Source organism: Schistocerca piceifrons, chromosome 7 (assembly GCF_021461385.2).
Source record: "Schistocerca piceifrons isolate TAMUIC-IGC-003096 chromosome 7, iqSchPice1.1, whole genome shotgun sequence".
Classification (NCBI taxonomy): domain Eukaryota; kingdom Metazoa; phylum Arthropoda; class Insecta; order Orthoptera; family Acrididae; genus Schistocerca; species Schistocerca piceifrons.
In genome coordinates, this window is record NC_060144.1 from 187,565,243 (window position 1) to 187,593,222 (window position 27,980).

Below are 27,980 nucleotides of genomic sequence, written 5' to 3' on the forward strand. Positions count from 1 at the left end.
AGGTGTCACTGATAGATTGAGCGTTAACTGAAACATAGTCACCAAAGAGCCAAAGATGACAAGTTGGTTTTTTAACAGTCATGGGTGGGAGGGTAGAAAACTCACTCAGTGTAATAGGCTGTATGACCTGTAACGACGTCAGCCTCACCCATTGCGATTTCACTTGATCACGCAAAGCCACTGGAATAGGGCGTGCACGGAAAAAGTGCAGCTGTACCATAGGTTTCAGGGTAATGTGCGCCACAAAATTAGTGGCACAACCTAATCCATCAGAGAAAATAGGCAAGAAATCAGAACACAAGCAATCTAACTGCTGGTAAGGGACTCTGTCTGTGACAAGGCGCACATTATCTGACATGCAGAAACCAAAAGCATTGAAAATATCATCCCAAATAAATTTGTAGTGCCAGCATCATCCGCTACCAGAAAGTTAAATAACAAACCACAGGCTTATGAACAGTGAGAGCAATAAATTGCCCCAAAATTGAAATATGCTGCTAGTTGTAAATTACCAAATGTCGTGTACCAGTAGTCAATGCTGCAGACCTCAAGTCCAGATAAGTTTACTGATTCAGTTAAATCATGGCTGCATCATTGTCCACTTGTAGGCAGAGCATTTTGTACCTCACTTGCACTTAGATAAATAGTTTTTTATGATTTGTAAGCACTGAAGACGCACAATTAACATCCATACTCATGTTCACAGGAGGCGTCTGGGAATGACACACAGATGCAGTATGTCCTTATCCTACAGTTGTTATAGTCGCCAGCGATTAGGGCACACAGCACTCTCATGTTTTTGGGAGGACAATTGTTCAAACCCACATCTGGTCATCCTGATTTGGGGTTTCCATGATTTCCCTAAATCGCTTCAGGTAAATGCCAGGATGGTCCCTAATCTAACGGGACTGATGACATTGCTGTTTGGCCCCTTCTCTCAATCCACCACCCAACCAATCTCTCATGTTGCAGAAAACTTTATGAGCAAGATGGGAGTACAGAGCACTGCCATTGCTATGATTGTTGTGGTTATTGTTGTTGTTTGGCAAGTCACTGTCCATTGCAGTGGGGGGGCTGCATTTGCACAGCTGCCAAGTCGTCCTCCCCCCAAGAACTGACTTACTACCAACAACCAGGAACAGGAGTCACCCAGTCATGTCACATCATGCCTCAGTCTAAGCACTAGTAGCACAAGATACCTTGTGATACTGAAGAACATTTAACATTTGAACCTAAGTTGGATCTCACACTTTAATACATACTGATGCACCTCCTTGTTAGGAACCAACCAAACGATGGCGTCATAGTGACAGAATCAGCATAGGAACTATGATGAGCGTCGCTAACAAACAAACTGACGTTCAGGACTGAGGCTGTGGAGTTTGGCCACTCAAGCCTGGTACAACTCGTGGGTCAGTTTATGACACTGATAGGATTCTACATGCACTGCAATAAAATGTGTCTTTGCATTAAGCAGTTCTTCTTGTGCTATCTTGTGAGGAAGGTGGACTAATTGTATTGACATCCCATGAGATAATGACCCTTCCCACAGGATCAGAAATGAGAGAAACTGTGGCTGGGTCACACTGCCAGCACATGCTGTGTCCCATGTTGTGTCCATTGCAAAATAATTTTTGCCAGTTGTTGGTCATGACGTAAATTAAGTCAACAGTGGGAAGGTTATCAGAAATGACAGTATTTCACGCGATCTGTAGGATTTCTTCAGTTTCATATTTCGTTACACAATCTATAGCCCATTTAATCTTTCAACTTGAACAGATTCGTTACTCCACACACGTGCAATTACGGGTTAAGTTTCTGCCCCAAGAGCATCTCCCTGTGAACAGTAGCGAGAGCTTGCGGTCTTGTGCAAAACCTTTTGCTTAAGCACTGAGTCCAGCAAAAACCTAAAGCGATTGGCGCTTTGGAATAAGGAACTTTGATGGGAGTGGGTTTCTGTTTCAATGCAAGACACAGACATAATACCAGTATTTAGAATTTGCAAGAAAATTAGCAGACTACTAGATTCTGACAATCCTGGTAGAGTTTATCAGGTTACCAGTGCGAGTAAGCGATTATATGCGTGCTGGGGCGCTCTACAGACGTTACAACACTCACTGTTTCACCCACCGACGCCGTAACCCTGTGTCAAATATCGTATTGCAGTAAGAAGTGATTCACTTTTTCCTTTTACTTTGCCTTCTTTATAACTTTATTTTCTTGTACACTTGGGGAATAAGGAATGTTTTTATTATAACTGCAACTCAGTGCAAACAGTTAGGGCCTTATGAAAGATGACATGGTTAATATGACATATCGATTGAATATTGTTACTTATATTAGACCATCATCTGTAGATCAGCGAGCTAAGTGGATGTTGTAGAGTTATATTAATATGTGGATGTGAAGAAATAGGGTGACCCCCCGTCCTGGGAAATAATTTGGAAGTGTTTTGCATAAGTATTAGGACGCTTTGTGTTATTTGCACATTTTGCTGTTGCCTTCAGTGGGAGCAACAACACAATGGGAATAGCTGCGTAACAAACTATTGGTCGTTAACATACGTTAAGTTACTTCTGGAACAGTCTTATTTCGCAACCTCTATAACCTGTGAACAGAAGCAGGAGACTGCATGGTGAGAATGGGTGGCTTTACACACAACTGTCCTGTTTGTGAGAAACTAGATATGTAAAGACATGCTGCTACCACTATGTCCCCTACTTTTCCACCACCATTCATACAGAAACCATCAATGCATATGCTATCATAAACTCTGCCTCCAACATATGGTTCGCCACTGTGACCTGCACCAGCTGAGCACCTCACAGCATTGTCTTAAGCCTCCTGTCGCGCCCATCAGTGCAATAGAAGCTATAATAAATGTGACTAATACTACAAATGAAAATCCGCTGCAAGAAGCAACACCATTCATTGTGGAGATGCATACTCATTCCATGACAAGATGTAATGAAGTTAAACACCAGTTCTGCCAAAAGCTGCTAACATGGAGCTCTCCATCAAATGTGAGAAAGTACGAAAAATGGATGCTGGATGCGAACTAAAATAAAGCAGAATACGAACAATATACCTTCAATCAATTTAAATCTGGCACTTCACATATGGATCTGTAGGCAAGAGCAAATAGCCACAGAGCAGTATCCCATGCAACAACTTTCTGTTTTATATGAAACAAAGCTATGGAATCATTTACTCCACACACTATTACAGATGTGAGCAAAGATCAAACGGGATACAAGCAACATATTCACAATGCAGTTGAAAATGTGGAATATACACGAGTAGCTGTAATCAGGAGTGTAATGCTATGAAAACAGCTCCACTTTACTACGAAATTAAGACAAATACGGAGGACTTTAAACACGATATGGTGGACTGATAAACGTGCAGTGCTCCAAGCAACCTGGCAGAGACCCAAAGTCGTATTATCGTATTACCGGAAGTCCCTATACGAGATTCAGGCCCATGTTTGAAGTGAATATTTTTGTACCAACTGCCTTATTCCAGTTGATGAAGGTTTCTCGGGTCTCTAGCTGGGTGGCAGTGTGGATATATCTTGCGACGTTTCGGGAAGTGTCATACTACCCATCTTCTGGCGAAGTGTCGAGATTAGCGGAGAGCGGGCTATTTACATGCGTGGACCCCCCCCCCCTCCAGTAGACCACGGGAAGCTAAAGTGGACCGGCGGCGTGCGCGCGGTGGTGGGGATAGCGGTCGCCCCCGGCGGCCGCGTTCAGTTCTCGGTGTAAGCATTCTGTCTGCGTCTGCAACGGAAGACGTTGATGGGTGCGCTCCCGACGGATTGCCGCTATCGCAGGGTTCCATGCAACGTTGAGTTGGTATCCATCATCTCTTTTGACCAGATTGTCATGGATCCTTATTTCTATGGATTCTTTGATAACACTTTCCCAGAAGCCAGATGCTCGGCACAGTACCTTCGTGTTTTCCAAGTTGAAGGTAATGTGCCGAGCATCTGGCTTCTGGGCCAGCATTATCAAAGAATCTATAGAAATAAAGATTCATGACAATCTGGTCAACAGAGGTGAGGGATACCAACTTAGCGCAGCATGGAACCCTGCAATAGCGGCAATCCTTCGGGATCGCGCCCGTCAACGTCCTCCGTCGCGGACACAGACAGAATGCTTACACCGAGAACTGAACGCGGCCGCCGGGGGCAACCGCTATCCCCACCACCGCGCGCACGCTGCCGGTCCACTGCAGCCATCCGATGTCTAGTGGAGGGGGGGTGACCTCGCATATAAATAGCCCGCTCTCCGCAAATCTCGACACTTCGCCAGAAGATGGGTAGTATGACACTTCCCGAAACGTCGCGAGATGTCAGCGCTACCACCCAGCTGGAGATCCGAGAAACCTTCATCTACAGTTGACGCCGGGAACGCCTACAGTCACATATGCCTTATTCCTTTCTGCCAAAGCAATTACACGCGTTTTTGGTTTCTGCAAGCACTGTTTTTGGAGTACGTTTGGTAACACTGCATTTCATTCTTCAAATATATCATATGGATATTTGACCACGAAATCAACAGATACTATATAGTTAACTAGAATGCAACAGAAGTCTTTATGATTTATCCTTGTATTAATTATACATTTTTGTCCTGTTCAATATTCTTTCCTTCAACACGAAGGCTCCGTGAGAGACTGCACACGAATGGCTCTCGCTAGAGCTACTTGCACATGAATTCGATTTGTACTCGCCATTCGATGTATCGACATACACCGGAAACGATCAGTATGCCAGTTTGACATCACATCCTCATCTTGTTTAGGCTGCAAAGAAGCTCTACAATCAAACGTTATCCTGTCACCAACATTGCTGTTTCTATTGCGATACGTTTCCAATATTTTGTTCTCGGTAAAAGAAGACCAATACTTCATAGTTTGTTGTCATTGTAGAGTTGTGTGTGAGGAAAGGTAGGGAGTAGCAATGAAAAAACAGTTTTGTAGACGTATAAGTGAAACTTATTAGGAAAGTTACGCGTTCTTCAATGTTTTTCAGATGGCTTTTTTTCCTTTTATCGCTATGTCAACTGAATTTGACCGGGCGCCGAGCTTGCTGAGTGCTGATCTCGAGCCAACTATTCTTTCTGACGATGTATTTGTCCCACGATTGGCTGCTATGCCCTTACGATCGGGATATCTGCGTTCATGGCGTCATCAGCCGGCTCGTCGAAGCGGAAGATCGCACATTAGAAACAAGAAAGAAGGATTTGAGGTTAACACTTCAATATTGATATTTTTTATGTTTATCCAGCAAAAAAATATGTATCATATTGCAATGTAAAAGGTTTATTGCGTATGTGTGTGCTTCTATTATACTACGTACTTTATACATTGTTTACCATTGTTAAAAGTTCGCTTGGTCAATGTCATGTGGCATGGGGGAACAGGGCGGCTTAACTAAAATAACTAGTTTACTGATATGTGGATTGTTTCCAGGAAAGATTATCCTTCCTCAGTAATTTGGACCATATTGTCATTTCACAGGCTATTGCTAATGGATTAAATATAAATATAATTAGTTTTGGTAAGACCAGGAAAGACTGAAACGAATTGCATTTGATTTCGTGTAGGATAACATTATCTACACCATGTGTGGAACAGTTATACTCCTACTAACACTTAGTTTCCCAGGTAATTGTTTTGTTGCATTGTCCCAGGTCTTTTTTGTCAGTCGCTGTCCTAGATGTGGTCTGAGAGACAGTTATACTTAAATAGTCATGAAAGTTGCATTCAGTACTTTCAGTGGAGTGGTTAGGTTTTTTATGTGAAAGGTTACGTTATTACCGCACGAAAATATATTCACATAAATTTTTAAAATTTGTTTAGGAGTAAAACATATTTAAATAGAAAACTACACAAAATTAATGTAATATTACATGAAACTGTAATGCTGTGAATACTCAAATAGCCTGTGCTCAAAATTTTACTCTTTGCAGTTTTTAATTGTTAATTAAACAATAACATAAAAACTTCGACAATACATTTAAAAAAAATCAAAATTAATTGTGTAGTTTTTAAGTTTTGAGTCTCCTTCCCACTGTAAAATTTTGTAGAGAATGCAAGCTAAATTGGTATATCTGTCTACATGATTACTCTGCAAATCACAATTATGTGCATGGCAGAGGCTTCATGGGGGGGGGGGGGGGGACAAACACACACACACACACACTTAAATCTTTCCATGCAAACTCTGATTTACAGTATTTTCTGGTGACGATCATTTCTCCCTATGTGGGTGCTAACAAAATACTGTAACATTTTTGAGGGGAAAGTTAGCGATTGCAATTTCATGAGAAGGGCTTACTGCATCGAAATTCTTTGTTTTAATGACTGCCGCTCCAAATCATGTATCATATCCATGGCACTCTCACCCCGTTTCGCAATAATACAAATTGAGCTGCCCTTCTTACAACAGTGGCAAATAGAAGCATATTTCTCATCTTTTTGGATCACAGGTGGAGCATGTTTGGCTTGTTTCCGGTCATTTTACTATCACTTCTGATAGAGGGTCCCCTACAGCCAAGACACTGAACGGTTGCACGAAGTTCACGGGGCATGTGGTAGGTGTTGTCTCACTTCTTATCTGTAATGTTACCAGTGAATTTCCAAGCTTCTTCAGAAAGTTGAATTTGCTCATTAGAATATTGTCTTTGTAGGAATTGTGAAGGACAAACGCATTTATCTCTCTTATGTCCATTATGCACAAAAATAATGGCATTGGACATCTTTGAAAGAGGCTTTGACGATGAGTGATATTTGGTTTGATCATATATATTTCTAGCAGAACCTTTAGCTAAAGAGTCAGTCCCTACACTTCCATTTCTGTCACTGTGATCTCTTTGTCTTCACATTTGCTCTGTTCCTTTCCTGAATTACATTCATTTTCAATTTAATTGCTCCTGTCTGAACAAAAATTCTTTCCTAAACTGTCCTCAGACAGTTTTAAAACAGTATCCACGAAGTCAGGGTGAGCAACATGAACAGTAGACAAAGATCTGGTTACTGAATCCCTGAGGCAAAGACTTAGCACTAAGAAGGAGTAATGTTATAGGGCTATGTCACATTCAGGTGGTTACTGACAAACGAAACCGTGGCAGGTTTGGGAAAGAACGACTAGACAACGTTGTAATCTCTTACCCCAGCTCTGTGTGAAAGGAACAGAGTAACAATATTATGTAAATTGAAAATGTGGAGGGGGTGAGGGAAGAAACTGAAGACATCAACTTTATCTGGAAATGGTAGCAATGACTGAAAATGTAAGCCCGACCGGGACATGAACCCAAGATCTCTTGTGTACTGGGCAGTTGTGTTAGCCACTGCGCTGCCCAGGCACAGTGTTTATTGCAGGTGCCCGAACTGTCTTGGTGTGCTCCCTGGCTGACCTACATTCCTGCCCAGTGCCAACTACGTGCGGTCCCTGTCTGTGTCCTCTTTGGTCACTAATTTTAGATTCTCCCCTGTCAAAAAAAAAAAAAAAAAAAAAAAAAAAAAAAAAAAAAAAAACACCCCACATTCATATAATTGATTCATCTTGATTAGCAAAGAATACATAACCTTCAATCCCCCCCTGTGGGCCCGGGGGTTAGAATAGGTCCGAGGTATTCCTGCCTGTCGTAAGAGGCGACTAAAAGGAGTCTAGCACCTTTTGGTCTTTATGTGATGGTCCCCTGTAGGGTTTGACCATTTTTCAAAATTTTCCCAAAGAGCGACCCAGGTGGGGAAGGGCGCCTTACATGCTGCATAATGTCCATCGTGCATTGAGATCTTTAGCTGTCTGGTTGTGGCACTGCAGTCTCGCTTGCCCCCTACCTCTTGAGTGAGGACACCTTCCTTGGTGCTTTTTCCTCCGCCCACTATGCACTGTCGTTTTCTGTGTTGGTGATGACCATGGAATTCTTTGCACCTCATATCCAGAACTGTAGCCAGTCTGTTGTAGTAGGGCTGCCATGTACCCTGTTAGTTGAAGCCCCTGGCTACACAGGGATCGCTCTGCCGATGCCTGCGCCGTTAACTCCCCCCCCCCCCTCCCCCATATGCCAAGGAGTAGATGCCAGTCTCCCTGGGGCATCGGGACTCTTGGCAATGGCCATCCTGCCAGGTGGCCTTTACTGCGGCTGGATGGCGCCTGTGGGGAGGCTCCCTAGTTGGAGTGGGTGGCATCAAGGCGGATGGCACGCGATGAAGCGTACGTCGTCATCACTTGCTGATGATCGAATGCCAGCAGTCTCTAAGCGTTCCAAGTCTCAGTACAATGCAAGGAAGTATGATCCTAAAGCGTTCCCCTCCCTGGCCACACCATGGGAGGAACGCCAGGCTAAGGATGGCAGTGAGCCTTATTCACCCCGGTACCTCATATGTACGAGAGCTGATGGGAACTGCGTTGTCTAGATGAAACTTCAGTTTTTTGTAGAGCATTAAGAGGACAAGTTTGGGGAGGTGGAGGGCTTGTCCAAAATGCGGTCAGGGTCAGTCTTGATAAAAACAGCATCCTTTGCCCAGTCACGGGCATTGCTCGCTTGTAAAAAGCTGGGGATGTTTCCCTTACCATCACACCTCATAAGACCTTAAATATGGTCCAGGGCATTGAGCGGCAAAGACTTCATTTCGTCTCGTGCGTCTATCGGGGTCTGAGGGATAATCAGGTTGCCTTTGGTGCCTTCATCTTCGCCTTCGAGGGTGACACATTACCCGTGAAGTTCAAGGTCTACCACTGTGATGTCAAGCCACATATCCCTCCCCCAATGTGGTGCTCTAAGTGCGACCATATGTCTTCCTGCTGTAATTCCAGCATTACATTTCGAGATTGTGGACGTCTACCCCATCCCAATACTCCATGTTCTCCACCTCCCGTCTGTGTCAACTGTGTCGAGCATCATTCCCCTTGCTCACCAGAGTACATGATTTTACAGCAAGAAAGAAAAATCATGGAATACAAGACCCTAAACCGATTGACCTACACTGAGGCCAAGAGGAAATTTGAGTGCCTACATCCTGTGGCGATGACCTCTTATGCTGCCGCTACGAGAACAGGTGCAGCCCCATCAGTTCTGCGAGTTCTAGTCGGCTCTCAGAACTGGAAGACTACACCTGCGCCCTTGATTGTGGGGGGGCACTTCCCTCCCTGTTGCTCCCGCACCAACTACCTCGGTAGCACTGTCGCCCCAACCTTCTCTGACTTCTCAGCTGGAGAAGGGGAAGTCTTCTTCAGCTCCTCTCGCTAGGAAGGGGTCCCTTGGGTCACTCCCTTCCCTGGTTTCTGCTAGTGGCTGAAGTGCCCTAAAGCAGCTGGTTGTAGGGCTTCACGATCATCATCAGTCCTGGAGACTGAATCAGTGAAGCCCTCCTAGCCAGAGAAACCCAAGGATCAGTGAGAGAAATCCAGAAAGAAGACCCCCAAGACCAAGGGAATTGCAGTGGCACCCACACCACCGCTGCCTACAAGGTCTGCGTCTGAGGATGAGGTGAAGATTTTGGCATCCACTGAGGACCTAGATCTCGCCAGACCCTCAGACAAAATGGTTATAGCCTGTTCAGGAAATAAGTCTGTGGCAGCAGGTGTCCTTGGGGCGAAGACTGCCTCATTGAGTGTTTCATGCCTTCCCAGTCTCACGATCACATCATCCACCAGTGGAATTGCAGCTGTTTTTTCCACCACCTGGCTGAGCTACGGCAGCTGTTAAGCTTTCACACCTGCTTTCTGCATTGCCCTCGAGGAAACCTGGTTCCCGGCAATCTGGGCCCCAGCCCTTTGCAGCTACAGGGGATACTACAAGAACTGTAGCAAATATAATAGTGTCAGGTGGAGTTTGCGTTAATGTCCTGCTCTCGGTATGTAGTGAACCTGTGCCCCATCCATCGAAATTCCTCTTGAAGCTGTGGGTGTCAGGATGCAGACAACACAGTAAATAACTGTCTGCAATGTATATCTCCCTCCAGATGGTGCGGTACCACTGAACGTATTGGCTGCACTGATTGATCAACTCCCTAAACCTTTCCTACCTTTGGGAGATTTTAACGCCCATAACCCCTTGTGGAGTAGCACCATGCTTACTGGCCATGGCAGAGATGTCGAAAATTTACTGTCCCAACTCAACCTCTGCCTCTTAAATTTTGGGGCCGCCACACATTTCATTGTGGCTCATGGTAGTTACTCAGCCAGTGATTTATCAATTTGCAGCCTGGGACTTCTCCCATCTATCCACTGGAGAGCATATGACGGCCTGTGTGGTAGCGCCCCCTTCCCTGTCTTCCTGTCACTCCCCCGGCGTCATGCCCACAGACATTTACCCCGATGGGCTTTAAACAAGGCAGACTGGGTAGCCTTCACCTCTGCTGTCACTGACGAATCTCCCCCACGTGGTGTTATCGATGTTGTTATTGAGCAGGTCTCTACAGCCATAATTTCTGTGGCAGAAAACACGATCCCTCGTTCTCTAGAGTGCCCCCAGCGAAAGATAGTCCCTTGGTCATCACTGGAAGTCACTGAGGCAATTAAGGAGCATCGGGGAGTTCTACAGCGACATAAGTGGCAGCCTTCCCTAAGCATGTAATAGCCTTTAAGCGGCTCTATGCCCGTGTTCGCCTGCTTATAATACGATGGAAACAGGAGTGTTGGGAAAGGTATATGTCGACCATTTGGTGCCATACATCACCTTCCCAAGTCTGGACGAAGATCAGACGTCTTTATGGGTACCAGACCTCAACAGGTGTCCCTGACATTAACATCAATGGCATGCTCTCTACCGACGCAATTGTGATTGCTGAGCACTATGCTCGACCCTCTGTGTCTGAGAACAAACTCCCCCGACCCCACCCCCAGCCTTTCGCCCCCTCAAATGGAGCATGGGAGCATGGAAAGGAAAGTCCTCTCGTTCACTACATGCTACAGTGAACCCTATAATGCCTCATTTACAGGGTGGGAGCACCTCAGCGCCCTTGCACATTGCCCCGACACAGCTCCTGGGCTGGATTGGATCCACAGTTGGATGATAAAACATCTCTCGTCTGACTACAAGCGATATCTCATCATCTTCAACCGGATCTGGTGTGATGGCGTCTTTCCATTGCAGTGGTGGGAGAGCACCATCATTCCGGTGCTAAACCTCTGTAAAAATCCGCTTGATGTGGATAGCTATCAGTCTCATCAACATTCTCTGTAATTTGCTGGAATGTATGATGTGGTGTGGTGGCGGTTGGGTTGGGTCCTGGAGTCACGTGGCATACTGCTCCATGTCAGGACGGCTTCCGTCATGGTCACTCTACCACTAATAATCTTGTGTCCCTCGAATCTGCCATCTGAACAGCCTTTTCCAGGCGCCGACACCTGGTTGCCGTCTTTTTTGACTTGCGTAAAGGATACAACATGACCTGGCGACACGATATCCTTGCAACATTGTATGAGTGGGGTCTCCGGGACCCGCTCCTGATTTTTATCCTAAACTTCCTGTCAGTTCATACTTTCTGTGTCCCAAGTTGGTGCCTCCCATAGTTCACCCCGAATTCAGGAGAATTGCGTTCCACAGGGCTCTTTATTGAGTGTATCTTTATTTTTGGTGGCCATTAACAACCTAGCAGCAGCAGTAGGGCTGTCTGTCTCCCCTTCTCTGAATGCAGACGACTTCTACATTTCGTATTGCTCCTCCAGTACTTGTGTTGCTGAGCGGCACCTACAGGGAGCCATTCACAAGGCACAGTCATGGGCTCTAGCCCATGACTTCAGGTTTTCAGCAGCAAAGTTGTGGGTCATGCACTTCTGTCGGCATCATATCGTTCATCCAGAACCTGCACTTTATCTTGATGATGATCCACTCACTGCAGTGGAGACATTTCGATTCTTAGGACTGGTTTTTGACGCCCAATTGACTTGGCTACCTCACCTTCATCAGCTTAAGCGGGAGTGTTGGCAGTACCTCAATGCTCTTCGTTGCCTGAGCAACACCAACTGGGGTGCAGATCACTCTATGCTCCTGCAGCTCTACAGAGCCCTTGTTCAATCCCGCTTTGACTATGCGAGTCTGGCTTATGGTTCGGCAGCGCCCTCAGCATTGCCTTTACTCGACCCAGTGCATCACTGTGGCATTCACCTAGTGACGGGAGCTTTTAGAATGAGTCTGGTGACCAGTGTCCTGGCAGAGGCCGGAGTCCCTCCATTGTGGATTCGACATTCTGATGTGCTCAACTGCTCACCAGTTATGTTGCACACATTCGTAGTTCTCCTGAGCATCCGAATTACGATCTCCTTTTTGGGAAGGGTCCTCTTTCTCCATCTGCTGTGCAGAGCACGATAAAGTAGTTCTAATCGACAGGAGAACTGGACGTCACTATGGGAAGGTGCCGACAACCGGTTGCACCACAGGTGGTTGATGAAATTGCTGTTGCTATGGCAGACAACGCTGCGTGTAATTCCTAATCGTCAGGCAGTGCGAGTGCTATGTCACGACAGTCGAACATCCCATGGTCCACTGTATGGAACGTGCTTCAGACCATTCTCAAATGGTATACATACAAGATCAATATCATGCAGCAGCTTGGACCACAGGACGCGCAATGAGATGTTTCCTTCGCTCTCCACTTTCTCGCAAGGGTTGAAGTTGATGAGTGCTGGACCATGCTATGGACAGGCAAAACTTATTTTTCTTTGACAGGTGAGGTGAACACACACAATTGCCGAGCATGTGGATTTTCACCTCAAGTCACTGTGCTTGAAGTGCCTCTGTGGTGAACGTGTCACCTTATGCTGTGGCTTCAAGTCCACATTCATCATTATCCCATTCTTTTTTGAACAGGTTGATGCTCAAGGAGGAAAGACATGCAGTGTGATTGGCCAGCATCACTGTGGTATGCTTAGCCAGCGTATCATACTGGTTGTACAGGAGAGAGACACATTGAACTCTACAGTTTTCATGCAAGGTGGGCCCCAGTGCACATCGATTATGATCACCTACTTCTTCAAAACACATTTGGAAATGTTCGAATTATCAGCCGACTGTTTCCGATGGGCTGGGCACCATATTGAGCCCCATTTGTTGCAGTAATGGTATGATGTACCGTAGCAGCACGTTAAAAGTATTTCAGTTGAATTGACTCTGCATTATTTCTCTTCCCTATGTCCTTAACATTAATGTTACTAAGTTTGGTACTCGTACGGTAATCAGTTTCCATATTATAACATGATAGGTAGGGAAAGTTTAATTATAACCACTCTGTACTTAAATATGAGATCAGTATGACCAACCAGGTGAAATACTTATGTATCCATTTCAATGCACTACATCTTGGTGGAACCTATATTTGAAATAACTATTAGTTTGGAATACTTTCAGTTTCGTGTGGCATTCATAAACTGGGATAGAGGCTCATTTTGTAGCTATCTAATCATTATTTTTCATACTATAGCTTCTGTTTTGTTAATGTGAGTGGGTGTTCTAAGCCTGAATCAAGGAGTTACAGTTAAACATAGTAAATATTAAAATGTACTGTATTAACTGTAATTTTAAATGCTGTGTCCTATAAACAAAATTTTGGTGATTGAATTAGGTTGACTCATATGTGGAGTAAAATGTCAGCAGAAAAACTATAAGAAGTTAGTTGCAGATGCAATCCCTTTGTGTGTATGAAACAGAATAGCATAAAATTTCTGTTAGGATTTTGTGTTGACTGTTGTTTCTTTCATAGGTAAATCTTGATGTCCAGCAATTCAAGCCTGATGAAGTATCAGTAAAAATGCAAGATGATTTTATTGTAGTAGAGGGAAAACATGAGGAACGTGAAGATGAACATGGCTACATATCCAGACATTTCGTCCGTCGTTACAAGTTGCCTAATAATATTGATATAGATGCTGTAACATCAAAGTTATCATCAGATGGCGTTCTGACAATTGCAGCTCCCAAAAAGGTAAGTATGCATCACAATATAAGGTATTTTATGATAATGAAAATTATACTGTTCAAAATGAGCTACCAGTATTACAGTAGACAGTAAGATTCCTTTGACTTTGTTCTTGCAGTGTGATGGGACCCCCTGCACGTTCTATAGTGGGTGAACAAAAAGTTTGTTTGAAGGCTGTACAGTCCGGAATTGACATACCAATCAGGCAAAATTGCCATGAGCATTGAGACAATCACCCCATCGATGCACTAGGTTGAACATACCCATTTAGTAAACACCGTATTCTGCTATGTGAAGTAGTCGTTGCTGTCTACTGCACATCCTTGTCTAACAGGAGTCATTGACACTGCAAGGCCTGTTTTAAGGGACTGAAGGCACAATAATCACATGAGGAGACATCAGGACTACAGGACGGGTACTCTAGTGTCTATCACTTTAGTTGATCTATGGATGAGCCTGTCCTTCCTGATTGACCAGTGTCTTGTGTTGAATTAAGACCAAGAACAACCTGGTGCACTGTTCCACAACGGTAGTTTTTGGCAAACATGCTGCTCCATACACATTCTTCATTCTCTGATGGATGTCTGTGTTGCAGCAATCCTCTCAAATGGAAACTTTGATTACCTCTTATAGTTGTCTGATGACACATCTAAACCCACCATATCCAGATCGATGGATTGGTAGACACGGTTACGTTTACTTGACCATCAAGGTCCCCAGGTCTTTACACCATTTTTGTGCATTGGTTTGAAGACTGACCTAGACATCTTCGTGTGGTGTTTGGAACAGTTGTCCTTTGTGTGCTTGCTGTTATAACTAGAGTACGGACCTGCTGGAACAGGACTAAGGACACCTGCAGGTTAGGTCAGTTATCAAAATATTGTTCACAAAAGGAAATTATCAACTCTACAAGAAACTTGAGGACATAACATAAGTTGTGGAGATAGTACATCAGAATTAACATTTCTGCATATTACTTTCAGGTACCATCAAAAGATCCCAAAGAACGTGTAGTCCCTATTGTCCAGACAAATAAACCAGCTGTCACTGATGCTGCAGAGGAGAACTCAGATAATAAACAGGAGAAAGCAGAGACAAAATAAATGTCACAAAAATATTACTCATGTGAAAGATTTAATTATACATAGTACAAAATCAGTTCCATTTTGTGAAAAGAAGCTGTAATGTATGTTCCTTTAATTACTTTTTATGTATTTCATCCACTGCAGTTGTAAGACTGGATTTAACATTTTTTTAAATTATATATTTTTAAGTATTACTTTTTTACAAATAAAGAAAAGAAAATTTATAAATGTTGTGGTTTCTTTCTCCTGATGCCCTTATTGGCCATATCATGAAGCAGTTAGAGCGAGCTTAAAACTGAACTATATTTACCTAATGTAATAATATTGAGCTTTTGGACAAAGTCCTTGTTCAGAAGTAGGAAGCTTTTTCACACAAGCACAATGCTGTCTTACTTGCTTGTGTGAGTGTGTGTTTTTGCTGCTTATGGAGGAGAACTCTGTATGAGAGCTGAATATTTCTTCTCCTTGGGTCTGTTGGTGACTCAGTGCCTTATTGTGGTGAGTAGCAATATCTCCTTTCCATATTATTGATATTCCATCCTGGCCCTTTCAACTGTTTAATTTATACCTATTTTAAAAGCATTTATTGGCTTTTTTGGAACAAGTTATTTTGCATGACTCATATCGAAAAAATTGCTTCCTGACCTATATTCAAGTGTGTTCTTTTTAACACAACATTGTGGCCCAAGTTGTGCTTGGGCTTGATCTCCAAAGCTTTAAGAACTCATTTTTGATAACTTGCCAGGGAGTATACTGTTCTGCATACACTACAAGCTGCAAATAGACAACGTAGAAATATTTCTGAGGGGAATACAGGTTGTGGGAAACATAGAGGCAATGAAAAAGTGGAAACTCATTTCTACAGTGATAGAAATCTTCAATTTAGGAAGTAGGATTGTGATTAAATTATGAATGAGAACAAAATAATACCAGCGTAGTGTAAAAGATACTGTTGTTATAAGAGAACAAAATACTATTCTTAATTCACAACACTGAGACTTCAAAGGCTTTTTTTATTGTGTACTTACAAAGTGTGTTTTCCTTAATGGTTGGGAGTTCATCAGAAGTGATTTGTGCCCACTTGCTTCTTTGTTGAGAGTGTTGCTTCAGTTTGCTCTTACTTCACATCAGACATTTAAAATACATTTCTCACAGTCAAATAAACGTTTTACAGTCTTATTTTGTGGTCATGCAACAAATGAAAGTACATGTGATAAGAGACTGAAGATCATGTAAAATTTTAATGGCACTCCTGTATTGTTCATAACATAACATTACAATTTAAAATACGGAACCACCTTTGATGCAAGCCATTTAAAATTGTATTTTGTATAAATTAATGTAATGCATAAATTGTGTGATGGGGTAGCTGTTATTAATTTAAGCTGATTTAATGCGAGACTCATAATTTTTTTCCCTGTAGTATCTGGAGTTATAGTAAGTTCTTCAGTTGTAATAGATGTTATAGATAAGTTCTTCAGTTATAATAGATGTTATGGTTAAGAAGACATGTAAAATGTGTGATTTTCCACAACCAACCTACATAGTGAGACTTCATTCCGAATTGCTGCGTAGAACGTGTGATCCTATAAGTGAACCAAGTAGGAGTAAGATATTTTCAATGATTAAACATGAAAAATTAATTGCACAAAATTATGTAGGCATCCTTTGTCCTCTTGATTGTTTCCCAGTATTGTCCATACTTGATTTATATTCAAACTTGATTGTTGTAGAGGGCAGGGAAGACTTGTTATTTAGACCTGATGCTCATCAAATCACTTACCTTGGAAGATACAATCACTTAGTGAAAGCATTGCGAGCTCCATTGGGGAACATGGTCCTATTAAATGGTTTTGTGGGCTTTGCTAGTTACCCTGCCTGTCAATGTGGGTACAGAACCCACTGTAAACAATATATCTGTACAAACGACCACAGAACTTGTGATGTGATGTGTTATATTTGGATGCTTTCATAGTGTCCTGTGCACACTTTTTCGAGTTTTTTGTTTTATATTTTTTTATAGATCACAGCAGTAAATGGTAAGAAAATGATCGTGAACTTTTTGGAATTCTGTTTCTTTTCCTCCATTTTACAAAGGTGGTAGTTTTGAGTACTGTCTGATGCACTTAAGACTACCAATGAATGAATATTAGGAAGGCAACTATATAGTTTCTAAATTGAGTTCAGCAAAAATAATAATATTTTTACAGTAGCAGAAGAATACTGCACAAAATAAACATTCTGCGTTTGATCTAGATAGTACCTCAACTACATACCTCACGTCCCTCGACCCATCAGTCTCTGAGCAATATTTCTCATAAACTCCTAAATGGGAATCTTTCGATACAGCTCAAAGTACTGTTTATAAGCACTGAAAAAATCCTTTTTGGATCTTCTTTCCAGGCCATAGGCATATCTAAATCTGTCGGTATGGTTAACACCTCAAATATTGCAGTTGTATACTACAGTACGGTACTGAATGTTGAGTTTAGTGCTATTATTCTGCCTTCTGGACACACATCTTGTGTGTTCTGTGGTAACTGGAAGCAAGATACACAGTTTTCTTGTGTTTCATACTCTTAGAAAGTGAAAGGCCCAATGGGAAAGCTTTCCTGTTTGTCCTGATTACCCCACAAGCCATGTTTTCTCTGCTTTTTGCAAAAGGCAAAGTGAGTAATAAAGTTATCGAAGACCAGCCTCCTGTTTTTGTCCCAAAACTTCTTTGATAAACCTGAAACTACACTTTCTCATAACACGGTTTTCAGATTCCCCCCTCCAGAGATTCATTTCTCTCTTGATAAATATTAAAGACAAGAGTGGTTTGCAGTACACCACAGTTAACCGCTTCTTTTGGTTGTGTTGTTTAATTGAATTTTTACCAGAGAATAAAATGATTGAGTCATCTATGCTTCCTCCACTGATTTTGGTTTCGGCCTCTGCCACCTTCCTACTTTTGCAAGCATTTTCATGCAAGCAACCATTTATCTATTGTGTTCCACATTTCTCTACAGTTTCAGGTACACTGATTTTGAGCTCCACTGGTGCTTATTCTGTCATTTCTCTTTCAAAAATTGTTTCAAAAGCTAAAGATTTTTTAAAAAACCATGTTGTTGTTGTGGTCTTCAGTCCTGAGACTGGTTTGATGCAGCTCTCCATGCTACTCTATCCTGTGCAAGCTTTTTCATCTCCCAGTACCTACTGCAACCTACATCCTTCTGAATCTGCTTAGTGTATTCATCTCTTGGTCTCCCTCTACGATTTTTACCCTCCACGCTGCCCTCCAATACTAAATTGGTGATCCCTTGATGCCTCAGAACATGTCCTACCAACCGATCCCTTCTTCTGGTCAAGTTGTGCCACAAACTTCTCTTCTCCCCAATCCTATTCAATACTTCCTCATTAGTTATGTGATCTACCCATCTAATCTTCAGCATTCTTCTGTAGCACCACATTTCGAAAGCTTCTATTCTCTTCTTGTCCAAACTATTTATCGTCCATGTTTCACTTCCATACATGGCTACACTCCATACGAATACTTTCAGAAATGACTTCCTGACACTTAAATCTATACTGGATGTTAACAAATTTCTCTTCTTCAGAAACGCTTTCCTTGCCATTGCCAGCCTACATTTTATATCCTCTCTACTTCGACCATCATCAGTTATTTTGCTCCCCAAATAGCAAAACTCCTTTACTACTTTAAGTGCTTCATTTCCTAATCTAATTCCCTCAGCATCACCCGACTTAATTCGACTACATTCAATTATCCTTGTTTTGCTTTTGTTGATGTTCATCTTATATCCTCCTTTCAAGACACTGTCCATTCCATTCAGCTGCTCTTCCAAGTCCTTTGCTGTCTCTGACAGAATTACAATGTCATCGGCGAACCTCAAAGTTTTTATTTCTTCTCCATGAATTTTAATACCTACTCCGAATTTTTCTTTTGTTTCCTTTACTGCTTGCTCAATATACAGATTGAACAACATCGGGGAGAGGCTACAACCCTGTCTTACTCCCTTCCCAACCACTGCTTCCCTTGTATGTCCCTCGACTCTTATAACTGCCATCTGGTTTCTGTACAAATTGTAAATAGCCTTTCGCTCCCTGTATTTTACCCCTGCCACCTTTAGAATTTGAAAGAGAGTATTCCAGTCAACATTGTCAAAAGCTTTCTCTAAGTCTACAAATGCTAGAAACGTAGGTTTGCCTTTCCCTTTCCTTAATCTTTCTTCTAAGATAAGTCGTAAGGTCAGTATTGCCTCACGTGTTCCAGTGTTTCTACGGAATCCAAACTGATCTTCCCCGAGGTTGGCTTCTACTAGTTTTTCCATTCGTCTGTAAAGAATTCGTGTTAGTATTTTGCAGCTGTGACTTATTAAGCTGATAGTTCGGTAATTTTCACATCTGTCAACACCTGCTTTCTTTGGGATTGGAATTATTATATTCTTCTTGAAGTCTGAGGGTATTTCGCCTGTTTCATACATCTTGCTCACCAGATGGTAGAGTTTTGTCAGGACTGGCTCTCCCACGGCCGTCAGTAGTTCCAATGGAATATTGTCTACTCCGGGGGCCTTGTTTCGACTCAGGTCTTTCAGTGCTCTGTCAAACTCTTCACGCAGTATCATATCTCCCATTTCATCTTCATCTACATCCTCTTCCATTTCCATAATATTGTCCTAAAGTACATCGCCCTTGTATAGACCCTCTATATACTCCTTCCACCTTTCTGCTTTCCCTTCTTTGCTTAGAACTGGGTTTCCATCTGAGCTCTTGATATTCATACAAGTCGTTCTCTTATCTCCAAAGGTCTCTTTAATTTTCCTGTAGGCGGTATCTATCTTACCCCTAGTGAGATAGGCCTCTACATCCTTACATTTGTCCTCTAGCCATCCCTGCTTAGCCATTTTGCACTTCCTATCGATCTCATTTTTGAGACGTTTGTATTCCTTTTTGCCTGTTTCACTTACTGCATTTTTATATTTTCTCCTTTCATCAATTAAATTCAATATTTCTTCTGTTACCCAAGGATTTCTACTAGCCCTCGTCTTTTTACCTACTTGATCCTCTGCTGCCTTCACTACTTCATCCCTCAAAGCTACCCATTCTTCTTCTACTGTATTTATTTCCCCCATTCCTGTCAATTGCTCCCTTATGCTCTCCCTGAATCTCTGTACAACCTCTGGTTCTTTTAGTTTATCCAGGTCCCATCTCCTTAAATTCCCACCTTTTTGCAGTTTCTTCAGTTTTAATCTACAGGTCATAACCAATAGATTGTGGTCAGAGTCCACATCTGCCCCTGGAAATGTCTTACAATTTAAAACCTGGTTCCTAAATCTCTGTCTTACCATTATATAATCTATCTGATACCTTTTAGTATCTCCAGGGTTCTTCCATGTATACAACCTTCTTTCATGATTCTTAAACCAAGTGTTAGTTATGATTATGTTGTGCTCTGTGCAAAATTCGACCAGGCGGCTTCCTCTTTCATTTCTGTCCCCCAATCCATATTCACCTACTATGTTTCCTTCTCTCCCTTTTCCTACACTCGAATTCCAGTCACCCATGACTATTAAATTTTCGTCTCCCTTCACAAGCTGAATAATTTCTTTTATTTCATCATACATTTCTTCAATTTCTTCGTCATCTGCAGAGCTAGTTGGCATATAAACTTGTACTACTGTAGTAGGCGTGGGCTTCGTAAAGCCATATCAGAACCTAAATCTGCAGGAGTGTTAGTGTCATTTGCATCATCATCATCATCATCATCATCATCATCATCATCATCGCCACCACCATGCACTACTTCCATATCACCACCACCTGACAAATGTTTGAGAATAGCTGCAACAATTTATTCATTGGTTAGTATTGTCGACGCACGAAAAGTGATACTTCTGTGAAACATTTATAACAATGAGAACCATGCTAACACTAAAAGCAGCTTTACATTTATAGAACTAGGTATTTATTTATTTATTTATTCATTAATTCATTCATCCCATTCCATTGTAGCCTGTTACCTATAATTTAAACTGAGGCTGTATTTTTCTTAGACAAGTTATGCTGCATACATTACTACCTACACAATAATTATTTCTATTATTTACAATAATAAAAATAAATGGTCACAGTTAAATACTACACCTACCATTGCATCTATGTCTACTACTATTGCAATTGTTCATCAGTTCTTGGCTGTCACATTCCACAATGAACTCCATTGCCCCATGGTTCACAGGCATTTGCTGCCAGTTCCTTGGCCACTGAGGAAGGTGTTGGGATTGCATCTGCCTCTCTTGTGTGTTGGCTCCCTAGTTGCAGGGGACGATTCCCATGTTCAGAGGAAGTATCATTGTTGCTGGTAAGGAGCATAGCCGCGTGGCAACCCACATAACCTTGGTTCTAGTTCATTGGCTGCCAAGAAACTGTCCACAGCTGCCTTTCTCTAGGGTGTTGTTATGATAGATGGGTATGAGATGTTGCCTGTTCTTCTGCCGCAGCTATTGACTTCAGCTGACTTCTCTGTATTGCTTCTCAGTCTTCTGGTGCAACCTCTTGTAGTGCAGTAGACTGATGTTGATTTATAAGATAACATACTATCCAAACCTTTCTTGAAATAGCGTCAGCAATGTTGCCGAAGATGTGCCATTCAGCCTTGCATTGCAGTATCTCCTTGACATTGACTCTTCCATGCTGATTCAGTTCCTGTCAGAATCAGGATATTGTTCTTTCTTCAGCCAATACATCACCACTTTTTTTCTGTATCTGATTGCGTGGACATATTCCAAGTATTACTTGCAACACGTCAACTGGCACAGTGCAAAAGCCACTCCTAACCAAAGTAGAATTCCACATCGCACCATGTTAATTGTCCATGCTGGTTTTATGAGCAGAAGTAGTTACACCCAAGCTCTTGCACAGTATCCCATGGTCACAGTTAAAATAGCATTATGATATTTCTTATGTTTGCATCTTGTAATCTTAACTGGCGAGACTAATAATTTTGTTCATAATATACCCGGTTTTGTTGCTTGTTTCTTCAATATGTGCAGTATAATTTTGTCTTTCATCCAAGAAGACTCCTAAGTATTTGGTGACAGGCTTTCTCCTTTGGATCTGTCACTTAATTTCATTGTCAGGTCTGTTAAAAGATTCCCCTTTAAGAGCATGTACATGATTTTTCCAGGCACAACAGAAAATGTTGACACCTTGGCACCATTGATGTAATTGTTGAAGGATTATGTTACATACATCTTCCAGGTTGCTTCTGGAACTTCCGTTCAGAATGCTAATGAGGTTGTTGGCATACACCTGAAATACTGAATCAAGTACTAGATCCCAGAAAGCAGTGCCTGTGGTCAGCCTTTCGAAATTCCTTTCATTAACGTCTCAAGGCCTGACCCTGTTGCTCTGTTTTCACAGTAGTTCTTAAAGCAGTTGTATGATGCTCATGAGCAGTGTAAGTCCATTATGTGGTCAAAAAGTGCTGGCCACCATAAGTAATCGAACGCCCCAGTGATGTCAACTATTATGACTACAACACACTGAAGCGCATCTTTTTTCAGAAGTCTTATCGCCTCATTTACATCGTCCTCTGTTGTCTTCCTACTTCTGAAACCATAGTGTTGAGAGTTCATTCCGTGAAGTAGTGTTTTCTACTATAGTCTACTGCATAGCAGCTTCTCCAGAACTTTCACTAAGATGTTGAGAAGGCAAATTGGTCTCTAGAACTTTGGAGCTAAGGAATCCTTGTCTTCACCCTGTTTCAAGATAATCAAACACATTGTAGAGTTGGCATAAACATAAACTTAAATGCATATGAAGGGCTTGTAGAACTTTAGCTGGGGTGTCATCAGCACCAGGTGATTTCTTTCCTCATCTTCTCTTCAGAAAATGGACAAACTACCCTGTCTCCACAGTATGCTTCCCAACTTTAGTTCTGCAATCCTGTGTCCGCCAAATACATTTTTTGCAATATCGTCTGGAAAGTGTCCATCAGTAACTGTGCAGATTGGCGCCAGTTTTTCATGCTGTCATCTGGGCATTTGGAGTTGATAACACACACAGAGATTTTATCTTTCGGCAGATGATTCTATATAACATGCCCCAAGGATTGACGTATGTTATGTGCCACAAATCAGTTCCAGCTCTCTGTTCATTCATACCATAGGCGACTTTTAAATTGCTGCTTCAGAGTGCTGTATCTGCCCAGTTTGCAAATTCTTTCTTCTGTAGTGCAACCTTTCAGGTAAAATCTCGTTGCCCCCTGTGACTTCTGTTGTCAGTCTCTGGGGACCCTCCTTCCATGGTACTTGTGAACTCCAGTCCATTTGTCTTATGACTGATATTGGTCCTTTTGTAGTGTCTTGTATTACAGTGATGAGTTCTTGGCCTTCTGTGTCTGTTGCCATCTACTTCCACTGGGTCCGAACAGTGGAAAATACTCCACAGATGGTTCCAGTCTTTAATGTGTTTAATGCATCATCATTACAGAGTCAGCTTTGAAGTTTTCAATGTTGTGGTCACTCATGGTGAGGCCTCTTTCAACTTTCCAGGTTCTGATCTTTCTGTCCACATGTTCATTAGCTACTGTGTTGTCTATATTGGGCTGTGCACAAGCCCTCCCTTCATATGTGAGTGGATTTTTCACTTCTTTTTGCCACCTTCACATTTAGTTCCAATATGGCTTCCTACAATGCCTCTTTCATTGTGCACTGAGATGAACCATAATGGTGATTTAGTGTTCACATCCATGGTGTAGATGAGTGGTGTCCTATGGCTAAGATGAATGATGTCTTTGACTGCTCTATATATTCATGTATGGTGTCACTGAACTGAAAATAAATACAACTAGATAGACAAAGCTAACAAAATATAACACAAAACAAAGCAACAAACTACTCTAGTGTAATAATACACGAAAAATGCGCACATGCCCAGATGGTACTCTAGAGTACTATGGTGTTCGGCTTATTTCTTAAATAAAAACTAAAGATGCATTAGATTGAAAATAGGACCTAAGAATCGTACCTGAGCTAGTAAACAAAAACTGCTAATGGTTGTACACTAGTAAACATAATAAGTATGAAGAGTTTGAGTTCGAGTCTCGGTCCGGCACACTGTTTTAATCTGCCAGGAAGTTTCACAATAAATATGATTTCTCCAAAGCAGATCTTGAGCTGTCACCAAAGGTTACACAAACATACTTCTTGAAGAGCACATGAGATTTAGAAGGCAGTGGAATGTTTCCAGCTCAAAATACAGATGTACTGTACTTATATGTACAATTACCCCAGGATGTGGGAAATATGAGTGCAGTTGGAATAAACCATTATCAAAAGAAGTGGGACCTATTAGTGCCAGTGGCAATAAAAAGTAAACACACACTGTTGTAGGACTCACTGTGAAAGTTCGTTAGTTGGATGACATTACATGTTTTGATTGCTCAATATTCCACTTTTCTGTTCCTCGATTTCATGCTGATTACAGGTGTTTTGGCAATAGCAACTCCATCCTGACTGATGTATCCAGGTGCCTTGACACATAATCTATACTGTTTGCTAGTCCATTTTAAACCTTGGAAGTTACTTTCTATGCCAGTACTATTCTTTGTAAAGGCAACAGTCCTGTCATTTTGTCCCTTTTAGTAAGTTCAGATTTTCTTCCACTGTTGTGTTTAGTCATAAGAGGTTGTCACGATGTGCCGAATGTTACCACTAAATGGATAAACTAGATCTGATGTGATGATTTGATGGTAACCTATGTATGCCAAATGCAAGCAAATAACTTTTAAAAAGTGATCAATAAAGATCACAGCCCTACAGGCAGCTCAGAATTTTTTCCAAAGATGAGATCATACAAATAGGAAACAACGTAATGTCGGTACATAACTGATGTAGGTGTAGAAATGAATTGTTTATACCAGACATTTCATATAATTTTGTCCAACGTGTGTGTTTCCAATAAATACCCCACATGCATATGTTTTTATTTCTTTTTCTGACAATGTACTGAATAGACTAACAGCAGCTTTTGAGCAGTAGTTAGTGTAAAAAATAAACATAAGTTTTTAAGGAGTGGGAAGCTATTATAAAACGTATTAGGCTGTTCTTGAAGTTACTCTAAGGCAAATGGGTGTTGCTGCTCTTAGAAAATTGTTTGTCAAGATTGTGACCACCAACTAAATACAGGGGTGAAGAGGGGTTTGTCCACAGTGGTTCAGCAGTATAAATCTTGAAATGTCTTGTTAAAATGGTCTGATGTACACTTTAACAACTCAATAAAGTGATATTATTAGAAGTGAAACACCTCTTACTGGAAGGGGGGGCAGACTAACCAAACTGCACCAATCCTCTAAAGGCTTTGTAAAGTGGTGCTACACAACTCAAAAGTAGTCCGGGGCCAAATCAAAACTAGAATCCAAAGTGCGGGTCACTGTAGACTTCTTGGTCAATTGTGTTGAATATAATCTTTTAAAATTAACAAAAATTAATCATTATTCCGGTTATCAATTATTACTTTATTATATATTTTCATTGAACTGTGACATAGAAATAGCTGACATACTGTACAGATGTAGACTATGTAACATAAACAGCAACCTGAAATATTAAACTTTGTAAAACTACAAAAAAATTCTTTTCGAACTCTTGAGAATAAATACTTGATCTACAAAATATTATTATTAAAAAAAAAAACTTTTTTAAAGACAAGGAGGAATGACAGTTTTAATAGCATACTTTTATGGCAAACAATTATTTATGAAAATAGTATAAAAAGATGATAAACTGAAACAAAGGTGTAATGTGAGACATAGCATTGCATGTCAGCTTTAAGTTTTTCAAAGTCTGGAGTCATACTTGACATTGAAGTTCTTAATATGTGTTCTAAATGTTCATCAGTTAAACAAGTGTGCAATTTGCTTTTATTTTAGTTCATTCATACATGTAAATTGTGCCACACATGCTGAATGCTTTTATTGCTGTGTCTCTTAGGTTATTAAATTTATTTTTGTCCAAGCGTTTATAGAAAACAAGAAGACCACATTCTCTTGCTTCATTTTATAAATTGGAGAACACTGAATTTTTATGATCTCCACAGGTATCTCCTTTAGGATTACAGAAAAAGGATCTTCAACCCCCTTGAACATGATGTCCTCCTCTTTTGACAGAGCAAACATATTGTCGAATTCTTCAATTAATTTATCAATGTTGTGAGAAAATTTCCTCCCTAGCACAGCATGTTAATCTGAAGAAATTGTTTTGCTAGTAGGAAAATGGGTCATGTCTGCTTTCAACAATTGGTTTTGGAAGAGTGTAAGTTTCATTTTGAAAGCATGTGCTGCAGCCAACAGATGAAAACATAAGTCATTGATTCAATCTTCATTTTTCAATAGGAAAATCCTTTGGATAGTTTTTCATAAAGTCGATTATTTCCTTTCTTAGTGCAGAAAAAGTTCTGCAATACTTTCCCACGACTTAGCCAATGAAGTTCTGTATGATACAGTAAATCCTCAAATTTCGTGCCCAGTGGTTCTTCAAGAAATCCATGAAGTTCGGTTTTAAGGCCCTCTTGATCAGGTGTAATTCTTTCTTAACTGGTTTTGAAGGTTGGCAGTGTATGCATGCTTCTTTGACATATATTCTGGACGAGCTTCTCAAAAACTTGATTTTTTTTTTCTGGAAATATACTGATGAGCCGAAACATTATGACCACCTGCTTAATTGCATGTTGAGCGGAGCTACCTTTGGATTGCAATACAGCAGCACTTCTACATGGCATGCATTCGACAAATCCTTGGTAAGTTTCTGGAGATATGTGGCACCAGATGTGTATACACAGGTCATGCAATTCCTGTAAATTATAAACCAGTTGTTTGTGGGAGAGAAACTGTTGCTTGATATTGTTTCACTTGATTTCCATCAGATACAGATCAGTCAAATTTATGGCCAAGGCATCAGCATGAGTTCACTATTATGCTCCTCAAACCACTGTAGCATGATTCCGGCTTTGTGACGTAGACATTTACACTGCTACAAGAGTCCATTACTGTCTGGGAAGACATAAGCATGATTGTCCACAATATTGTTCATGTGGTCCACCACAGTCATTGTGCCTTCCATTACTACCATAGGTCCCATGGGCGACCAAGTGAATGTCCCTCATAGCATAATTCTGTCCCCACCTGCCTGTGCCTGTGGCACGTTGCAAGTTTCAAGCAGTCATTCACCTGGATCATGGCATATCCGTACACGATCCTCAACCTGGTGTAACAAGAAACATGATTCATCTGACCAAGTGGTATATGTCCACTGATCCACAGTCCAATCTTGAAGATCCTATGCTCACTGCAATCATAATTGATGGTTTTCTTAGGCCAACATGGCAGCATGTAGGAGTCGTATGCAGGGGAGCCCAAACAATTTGCACTGAACAGTAGAGATCCAAAATGCTTGTGCCTGCACCACCACTGTACTGTGTTAGATCTGTCACAGATCGCCGCCTATCCTGTTTTACAGAGCAGACAAGCTGCCAATCTCCATGCCCTATGATGAGGTGTGGACGTCCACACCTGGTGGACTACTCGTTGTTTCACAGTTCTTCAGCCACTTTCCCAAGGTGCTCGCTACAGTAGCACGCAACTGGCGACCAGTTTTACCTTTTCCGAGATGCCTGTTCCCAGCATCGCTTATGCTGATGGATTTCTCAATTTGCAGCTTATATCATCGCAAAAGCAATACCCCATTCACCTCTGCTCTGTTTGTATACTTTCATTTCCGAGTCATGCTCACAACGGCACCAGGTGGGTGGCATTCAGTCTCACGATGGGCTGTGGTCATAATGACTAGAAGTGGTTCTGATACAGCGATCGCCATGCACATTATTAAGAAATTGCCTTCCATGAGAGGTTTTCCAGCAGCACCAGTTTCTTTAGAAATTAAGAAGCTTACTTTTGTAGCCACT

General features: G+C 41.6%; 1 protein-coding gene across 1 annotated transcript; it reads left to right on the forward strand.

The window, feature by feature from the left end:
- Positions 1–4,785: 4,785 nt before the first annotated feature.
- On the forward strand, positions 4,786–15,201 carry LOC124805090 (alpha-crystallin A chain-like). Its single transcript, XM_047265528.1, has 4 exons — positions 4,786–4,953; positions 5,039–5,254; positions 13,717–13,938; positions 14,916–15,201. Exons 2-4 carry the CDS (start codon positions 5,039–5,041, stop codon positions 15,033–15,035), a joined length of 558 nt encoding a protein of 185 aa, XP_047121484.1. The 5' UTR covers positions 4,786–4,953; the 3' UTR covers positions 15,036–15,201.
- The last annotated feature ends 12,779 nt before the right edge of the window (positions 15,202–27,980 follow it).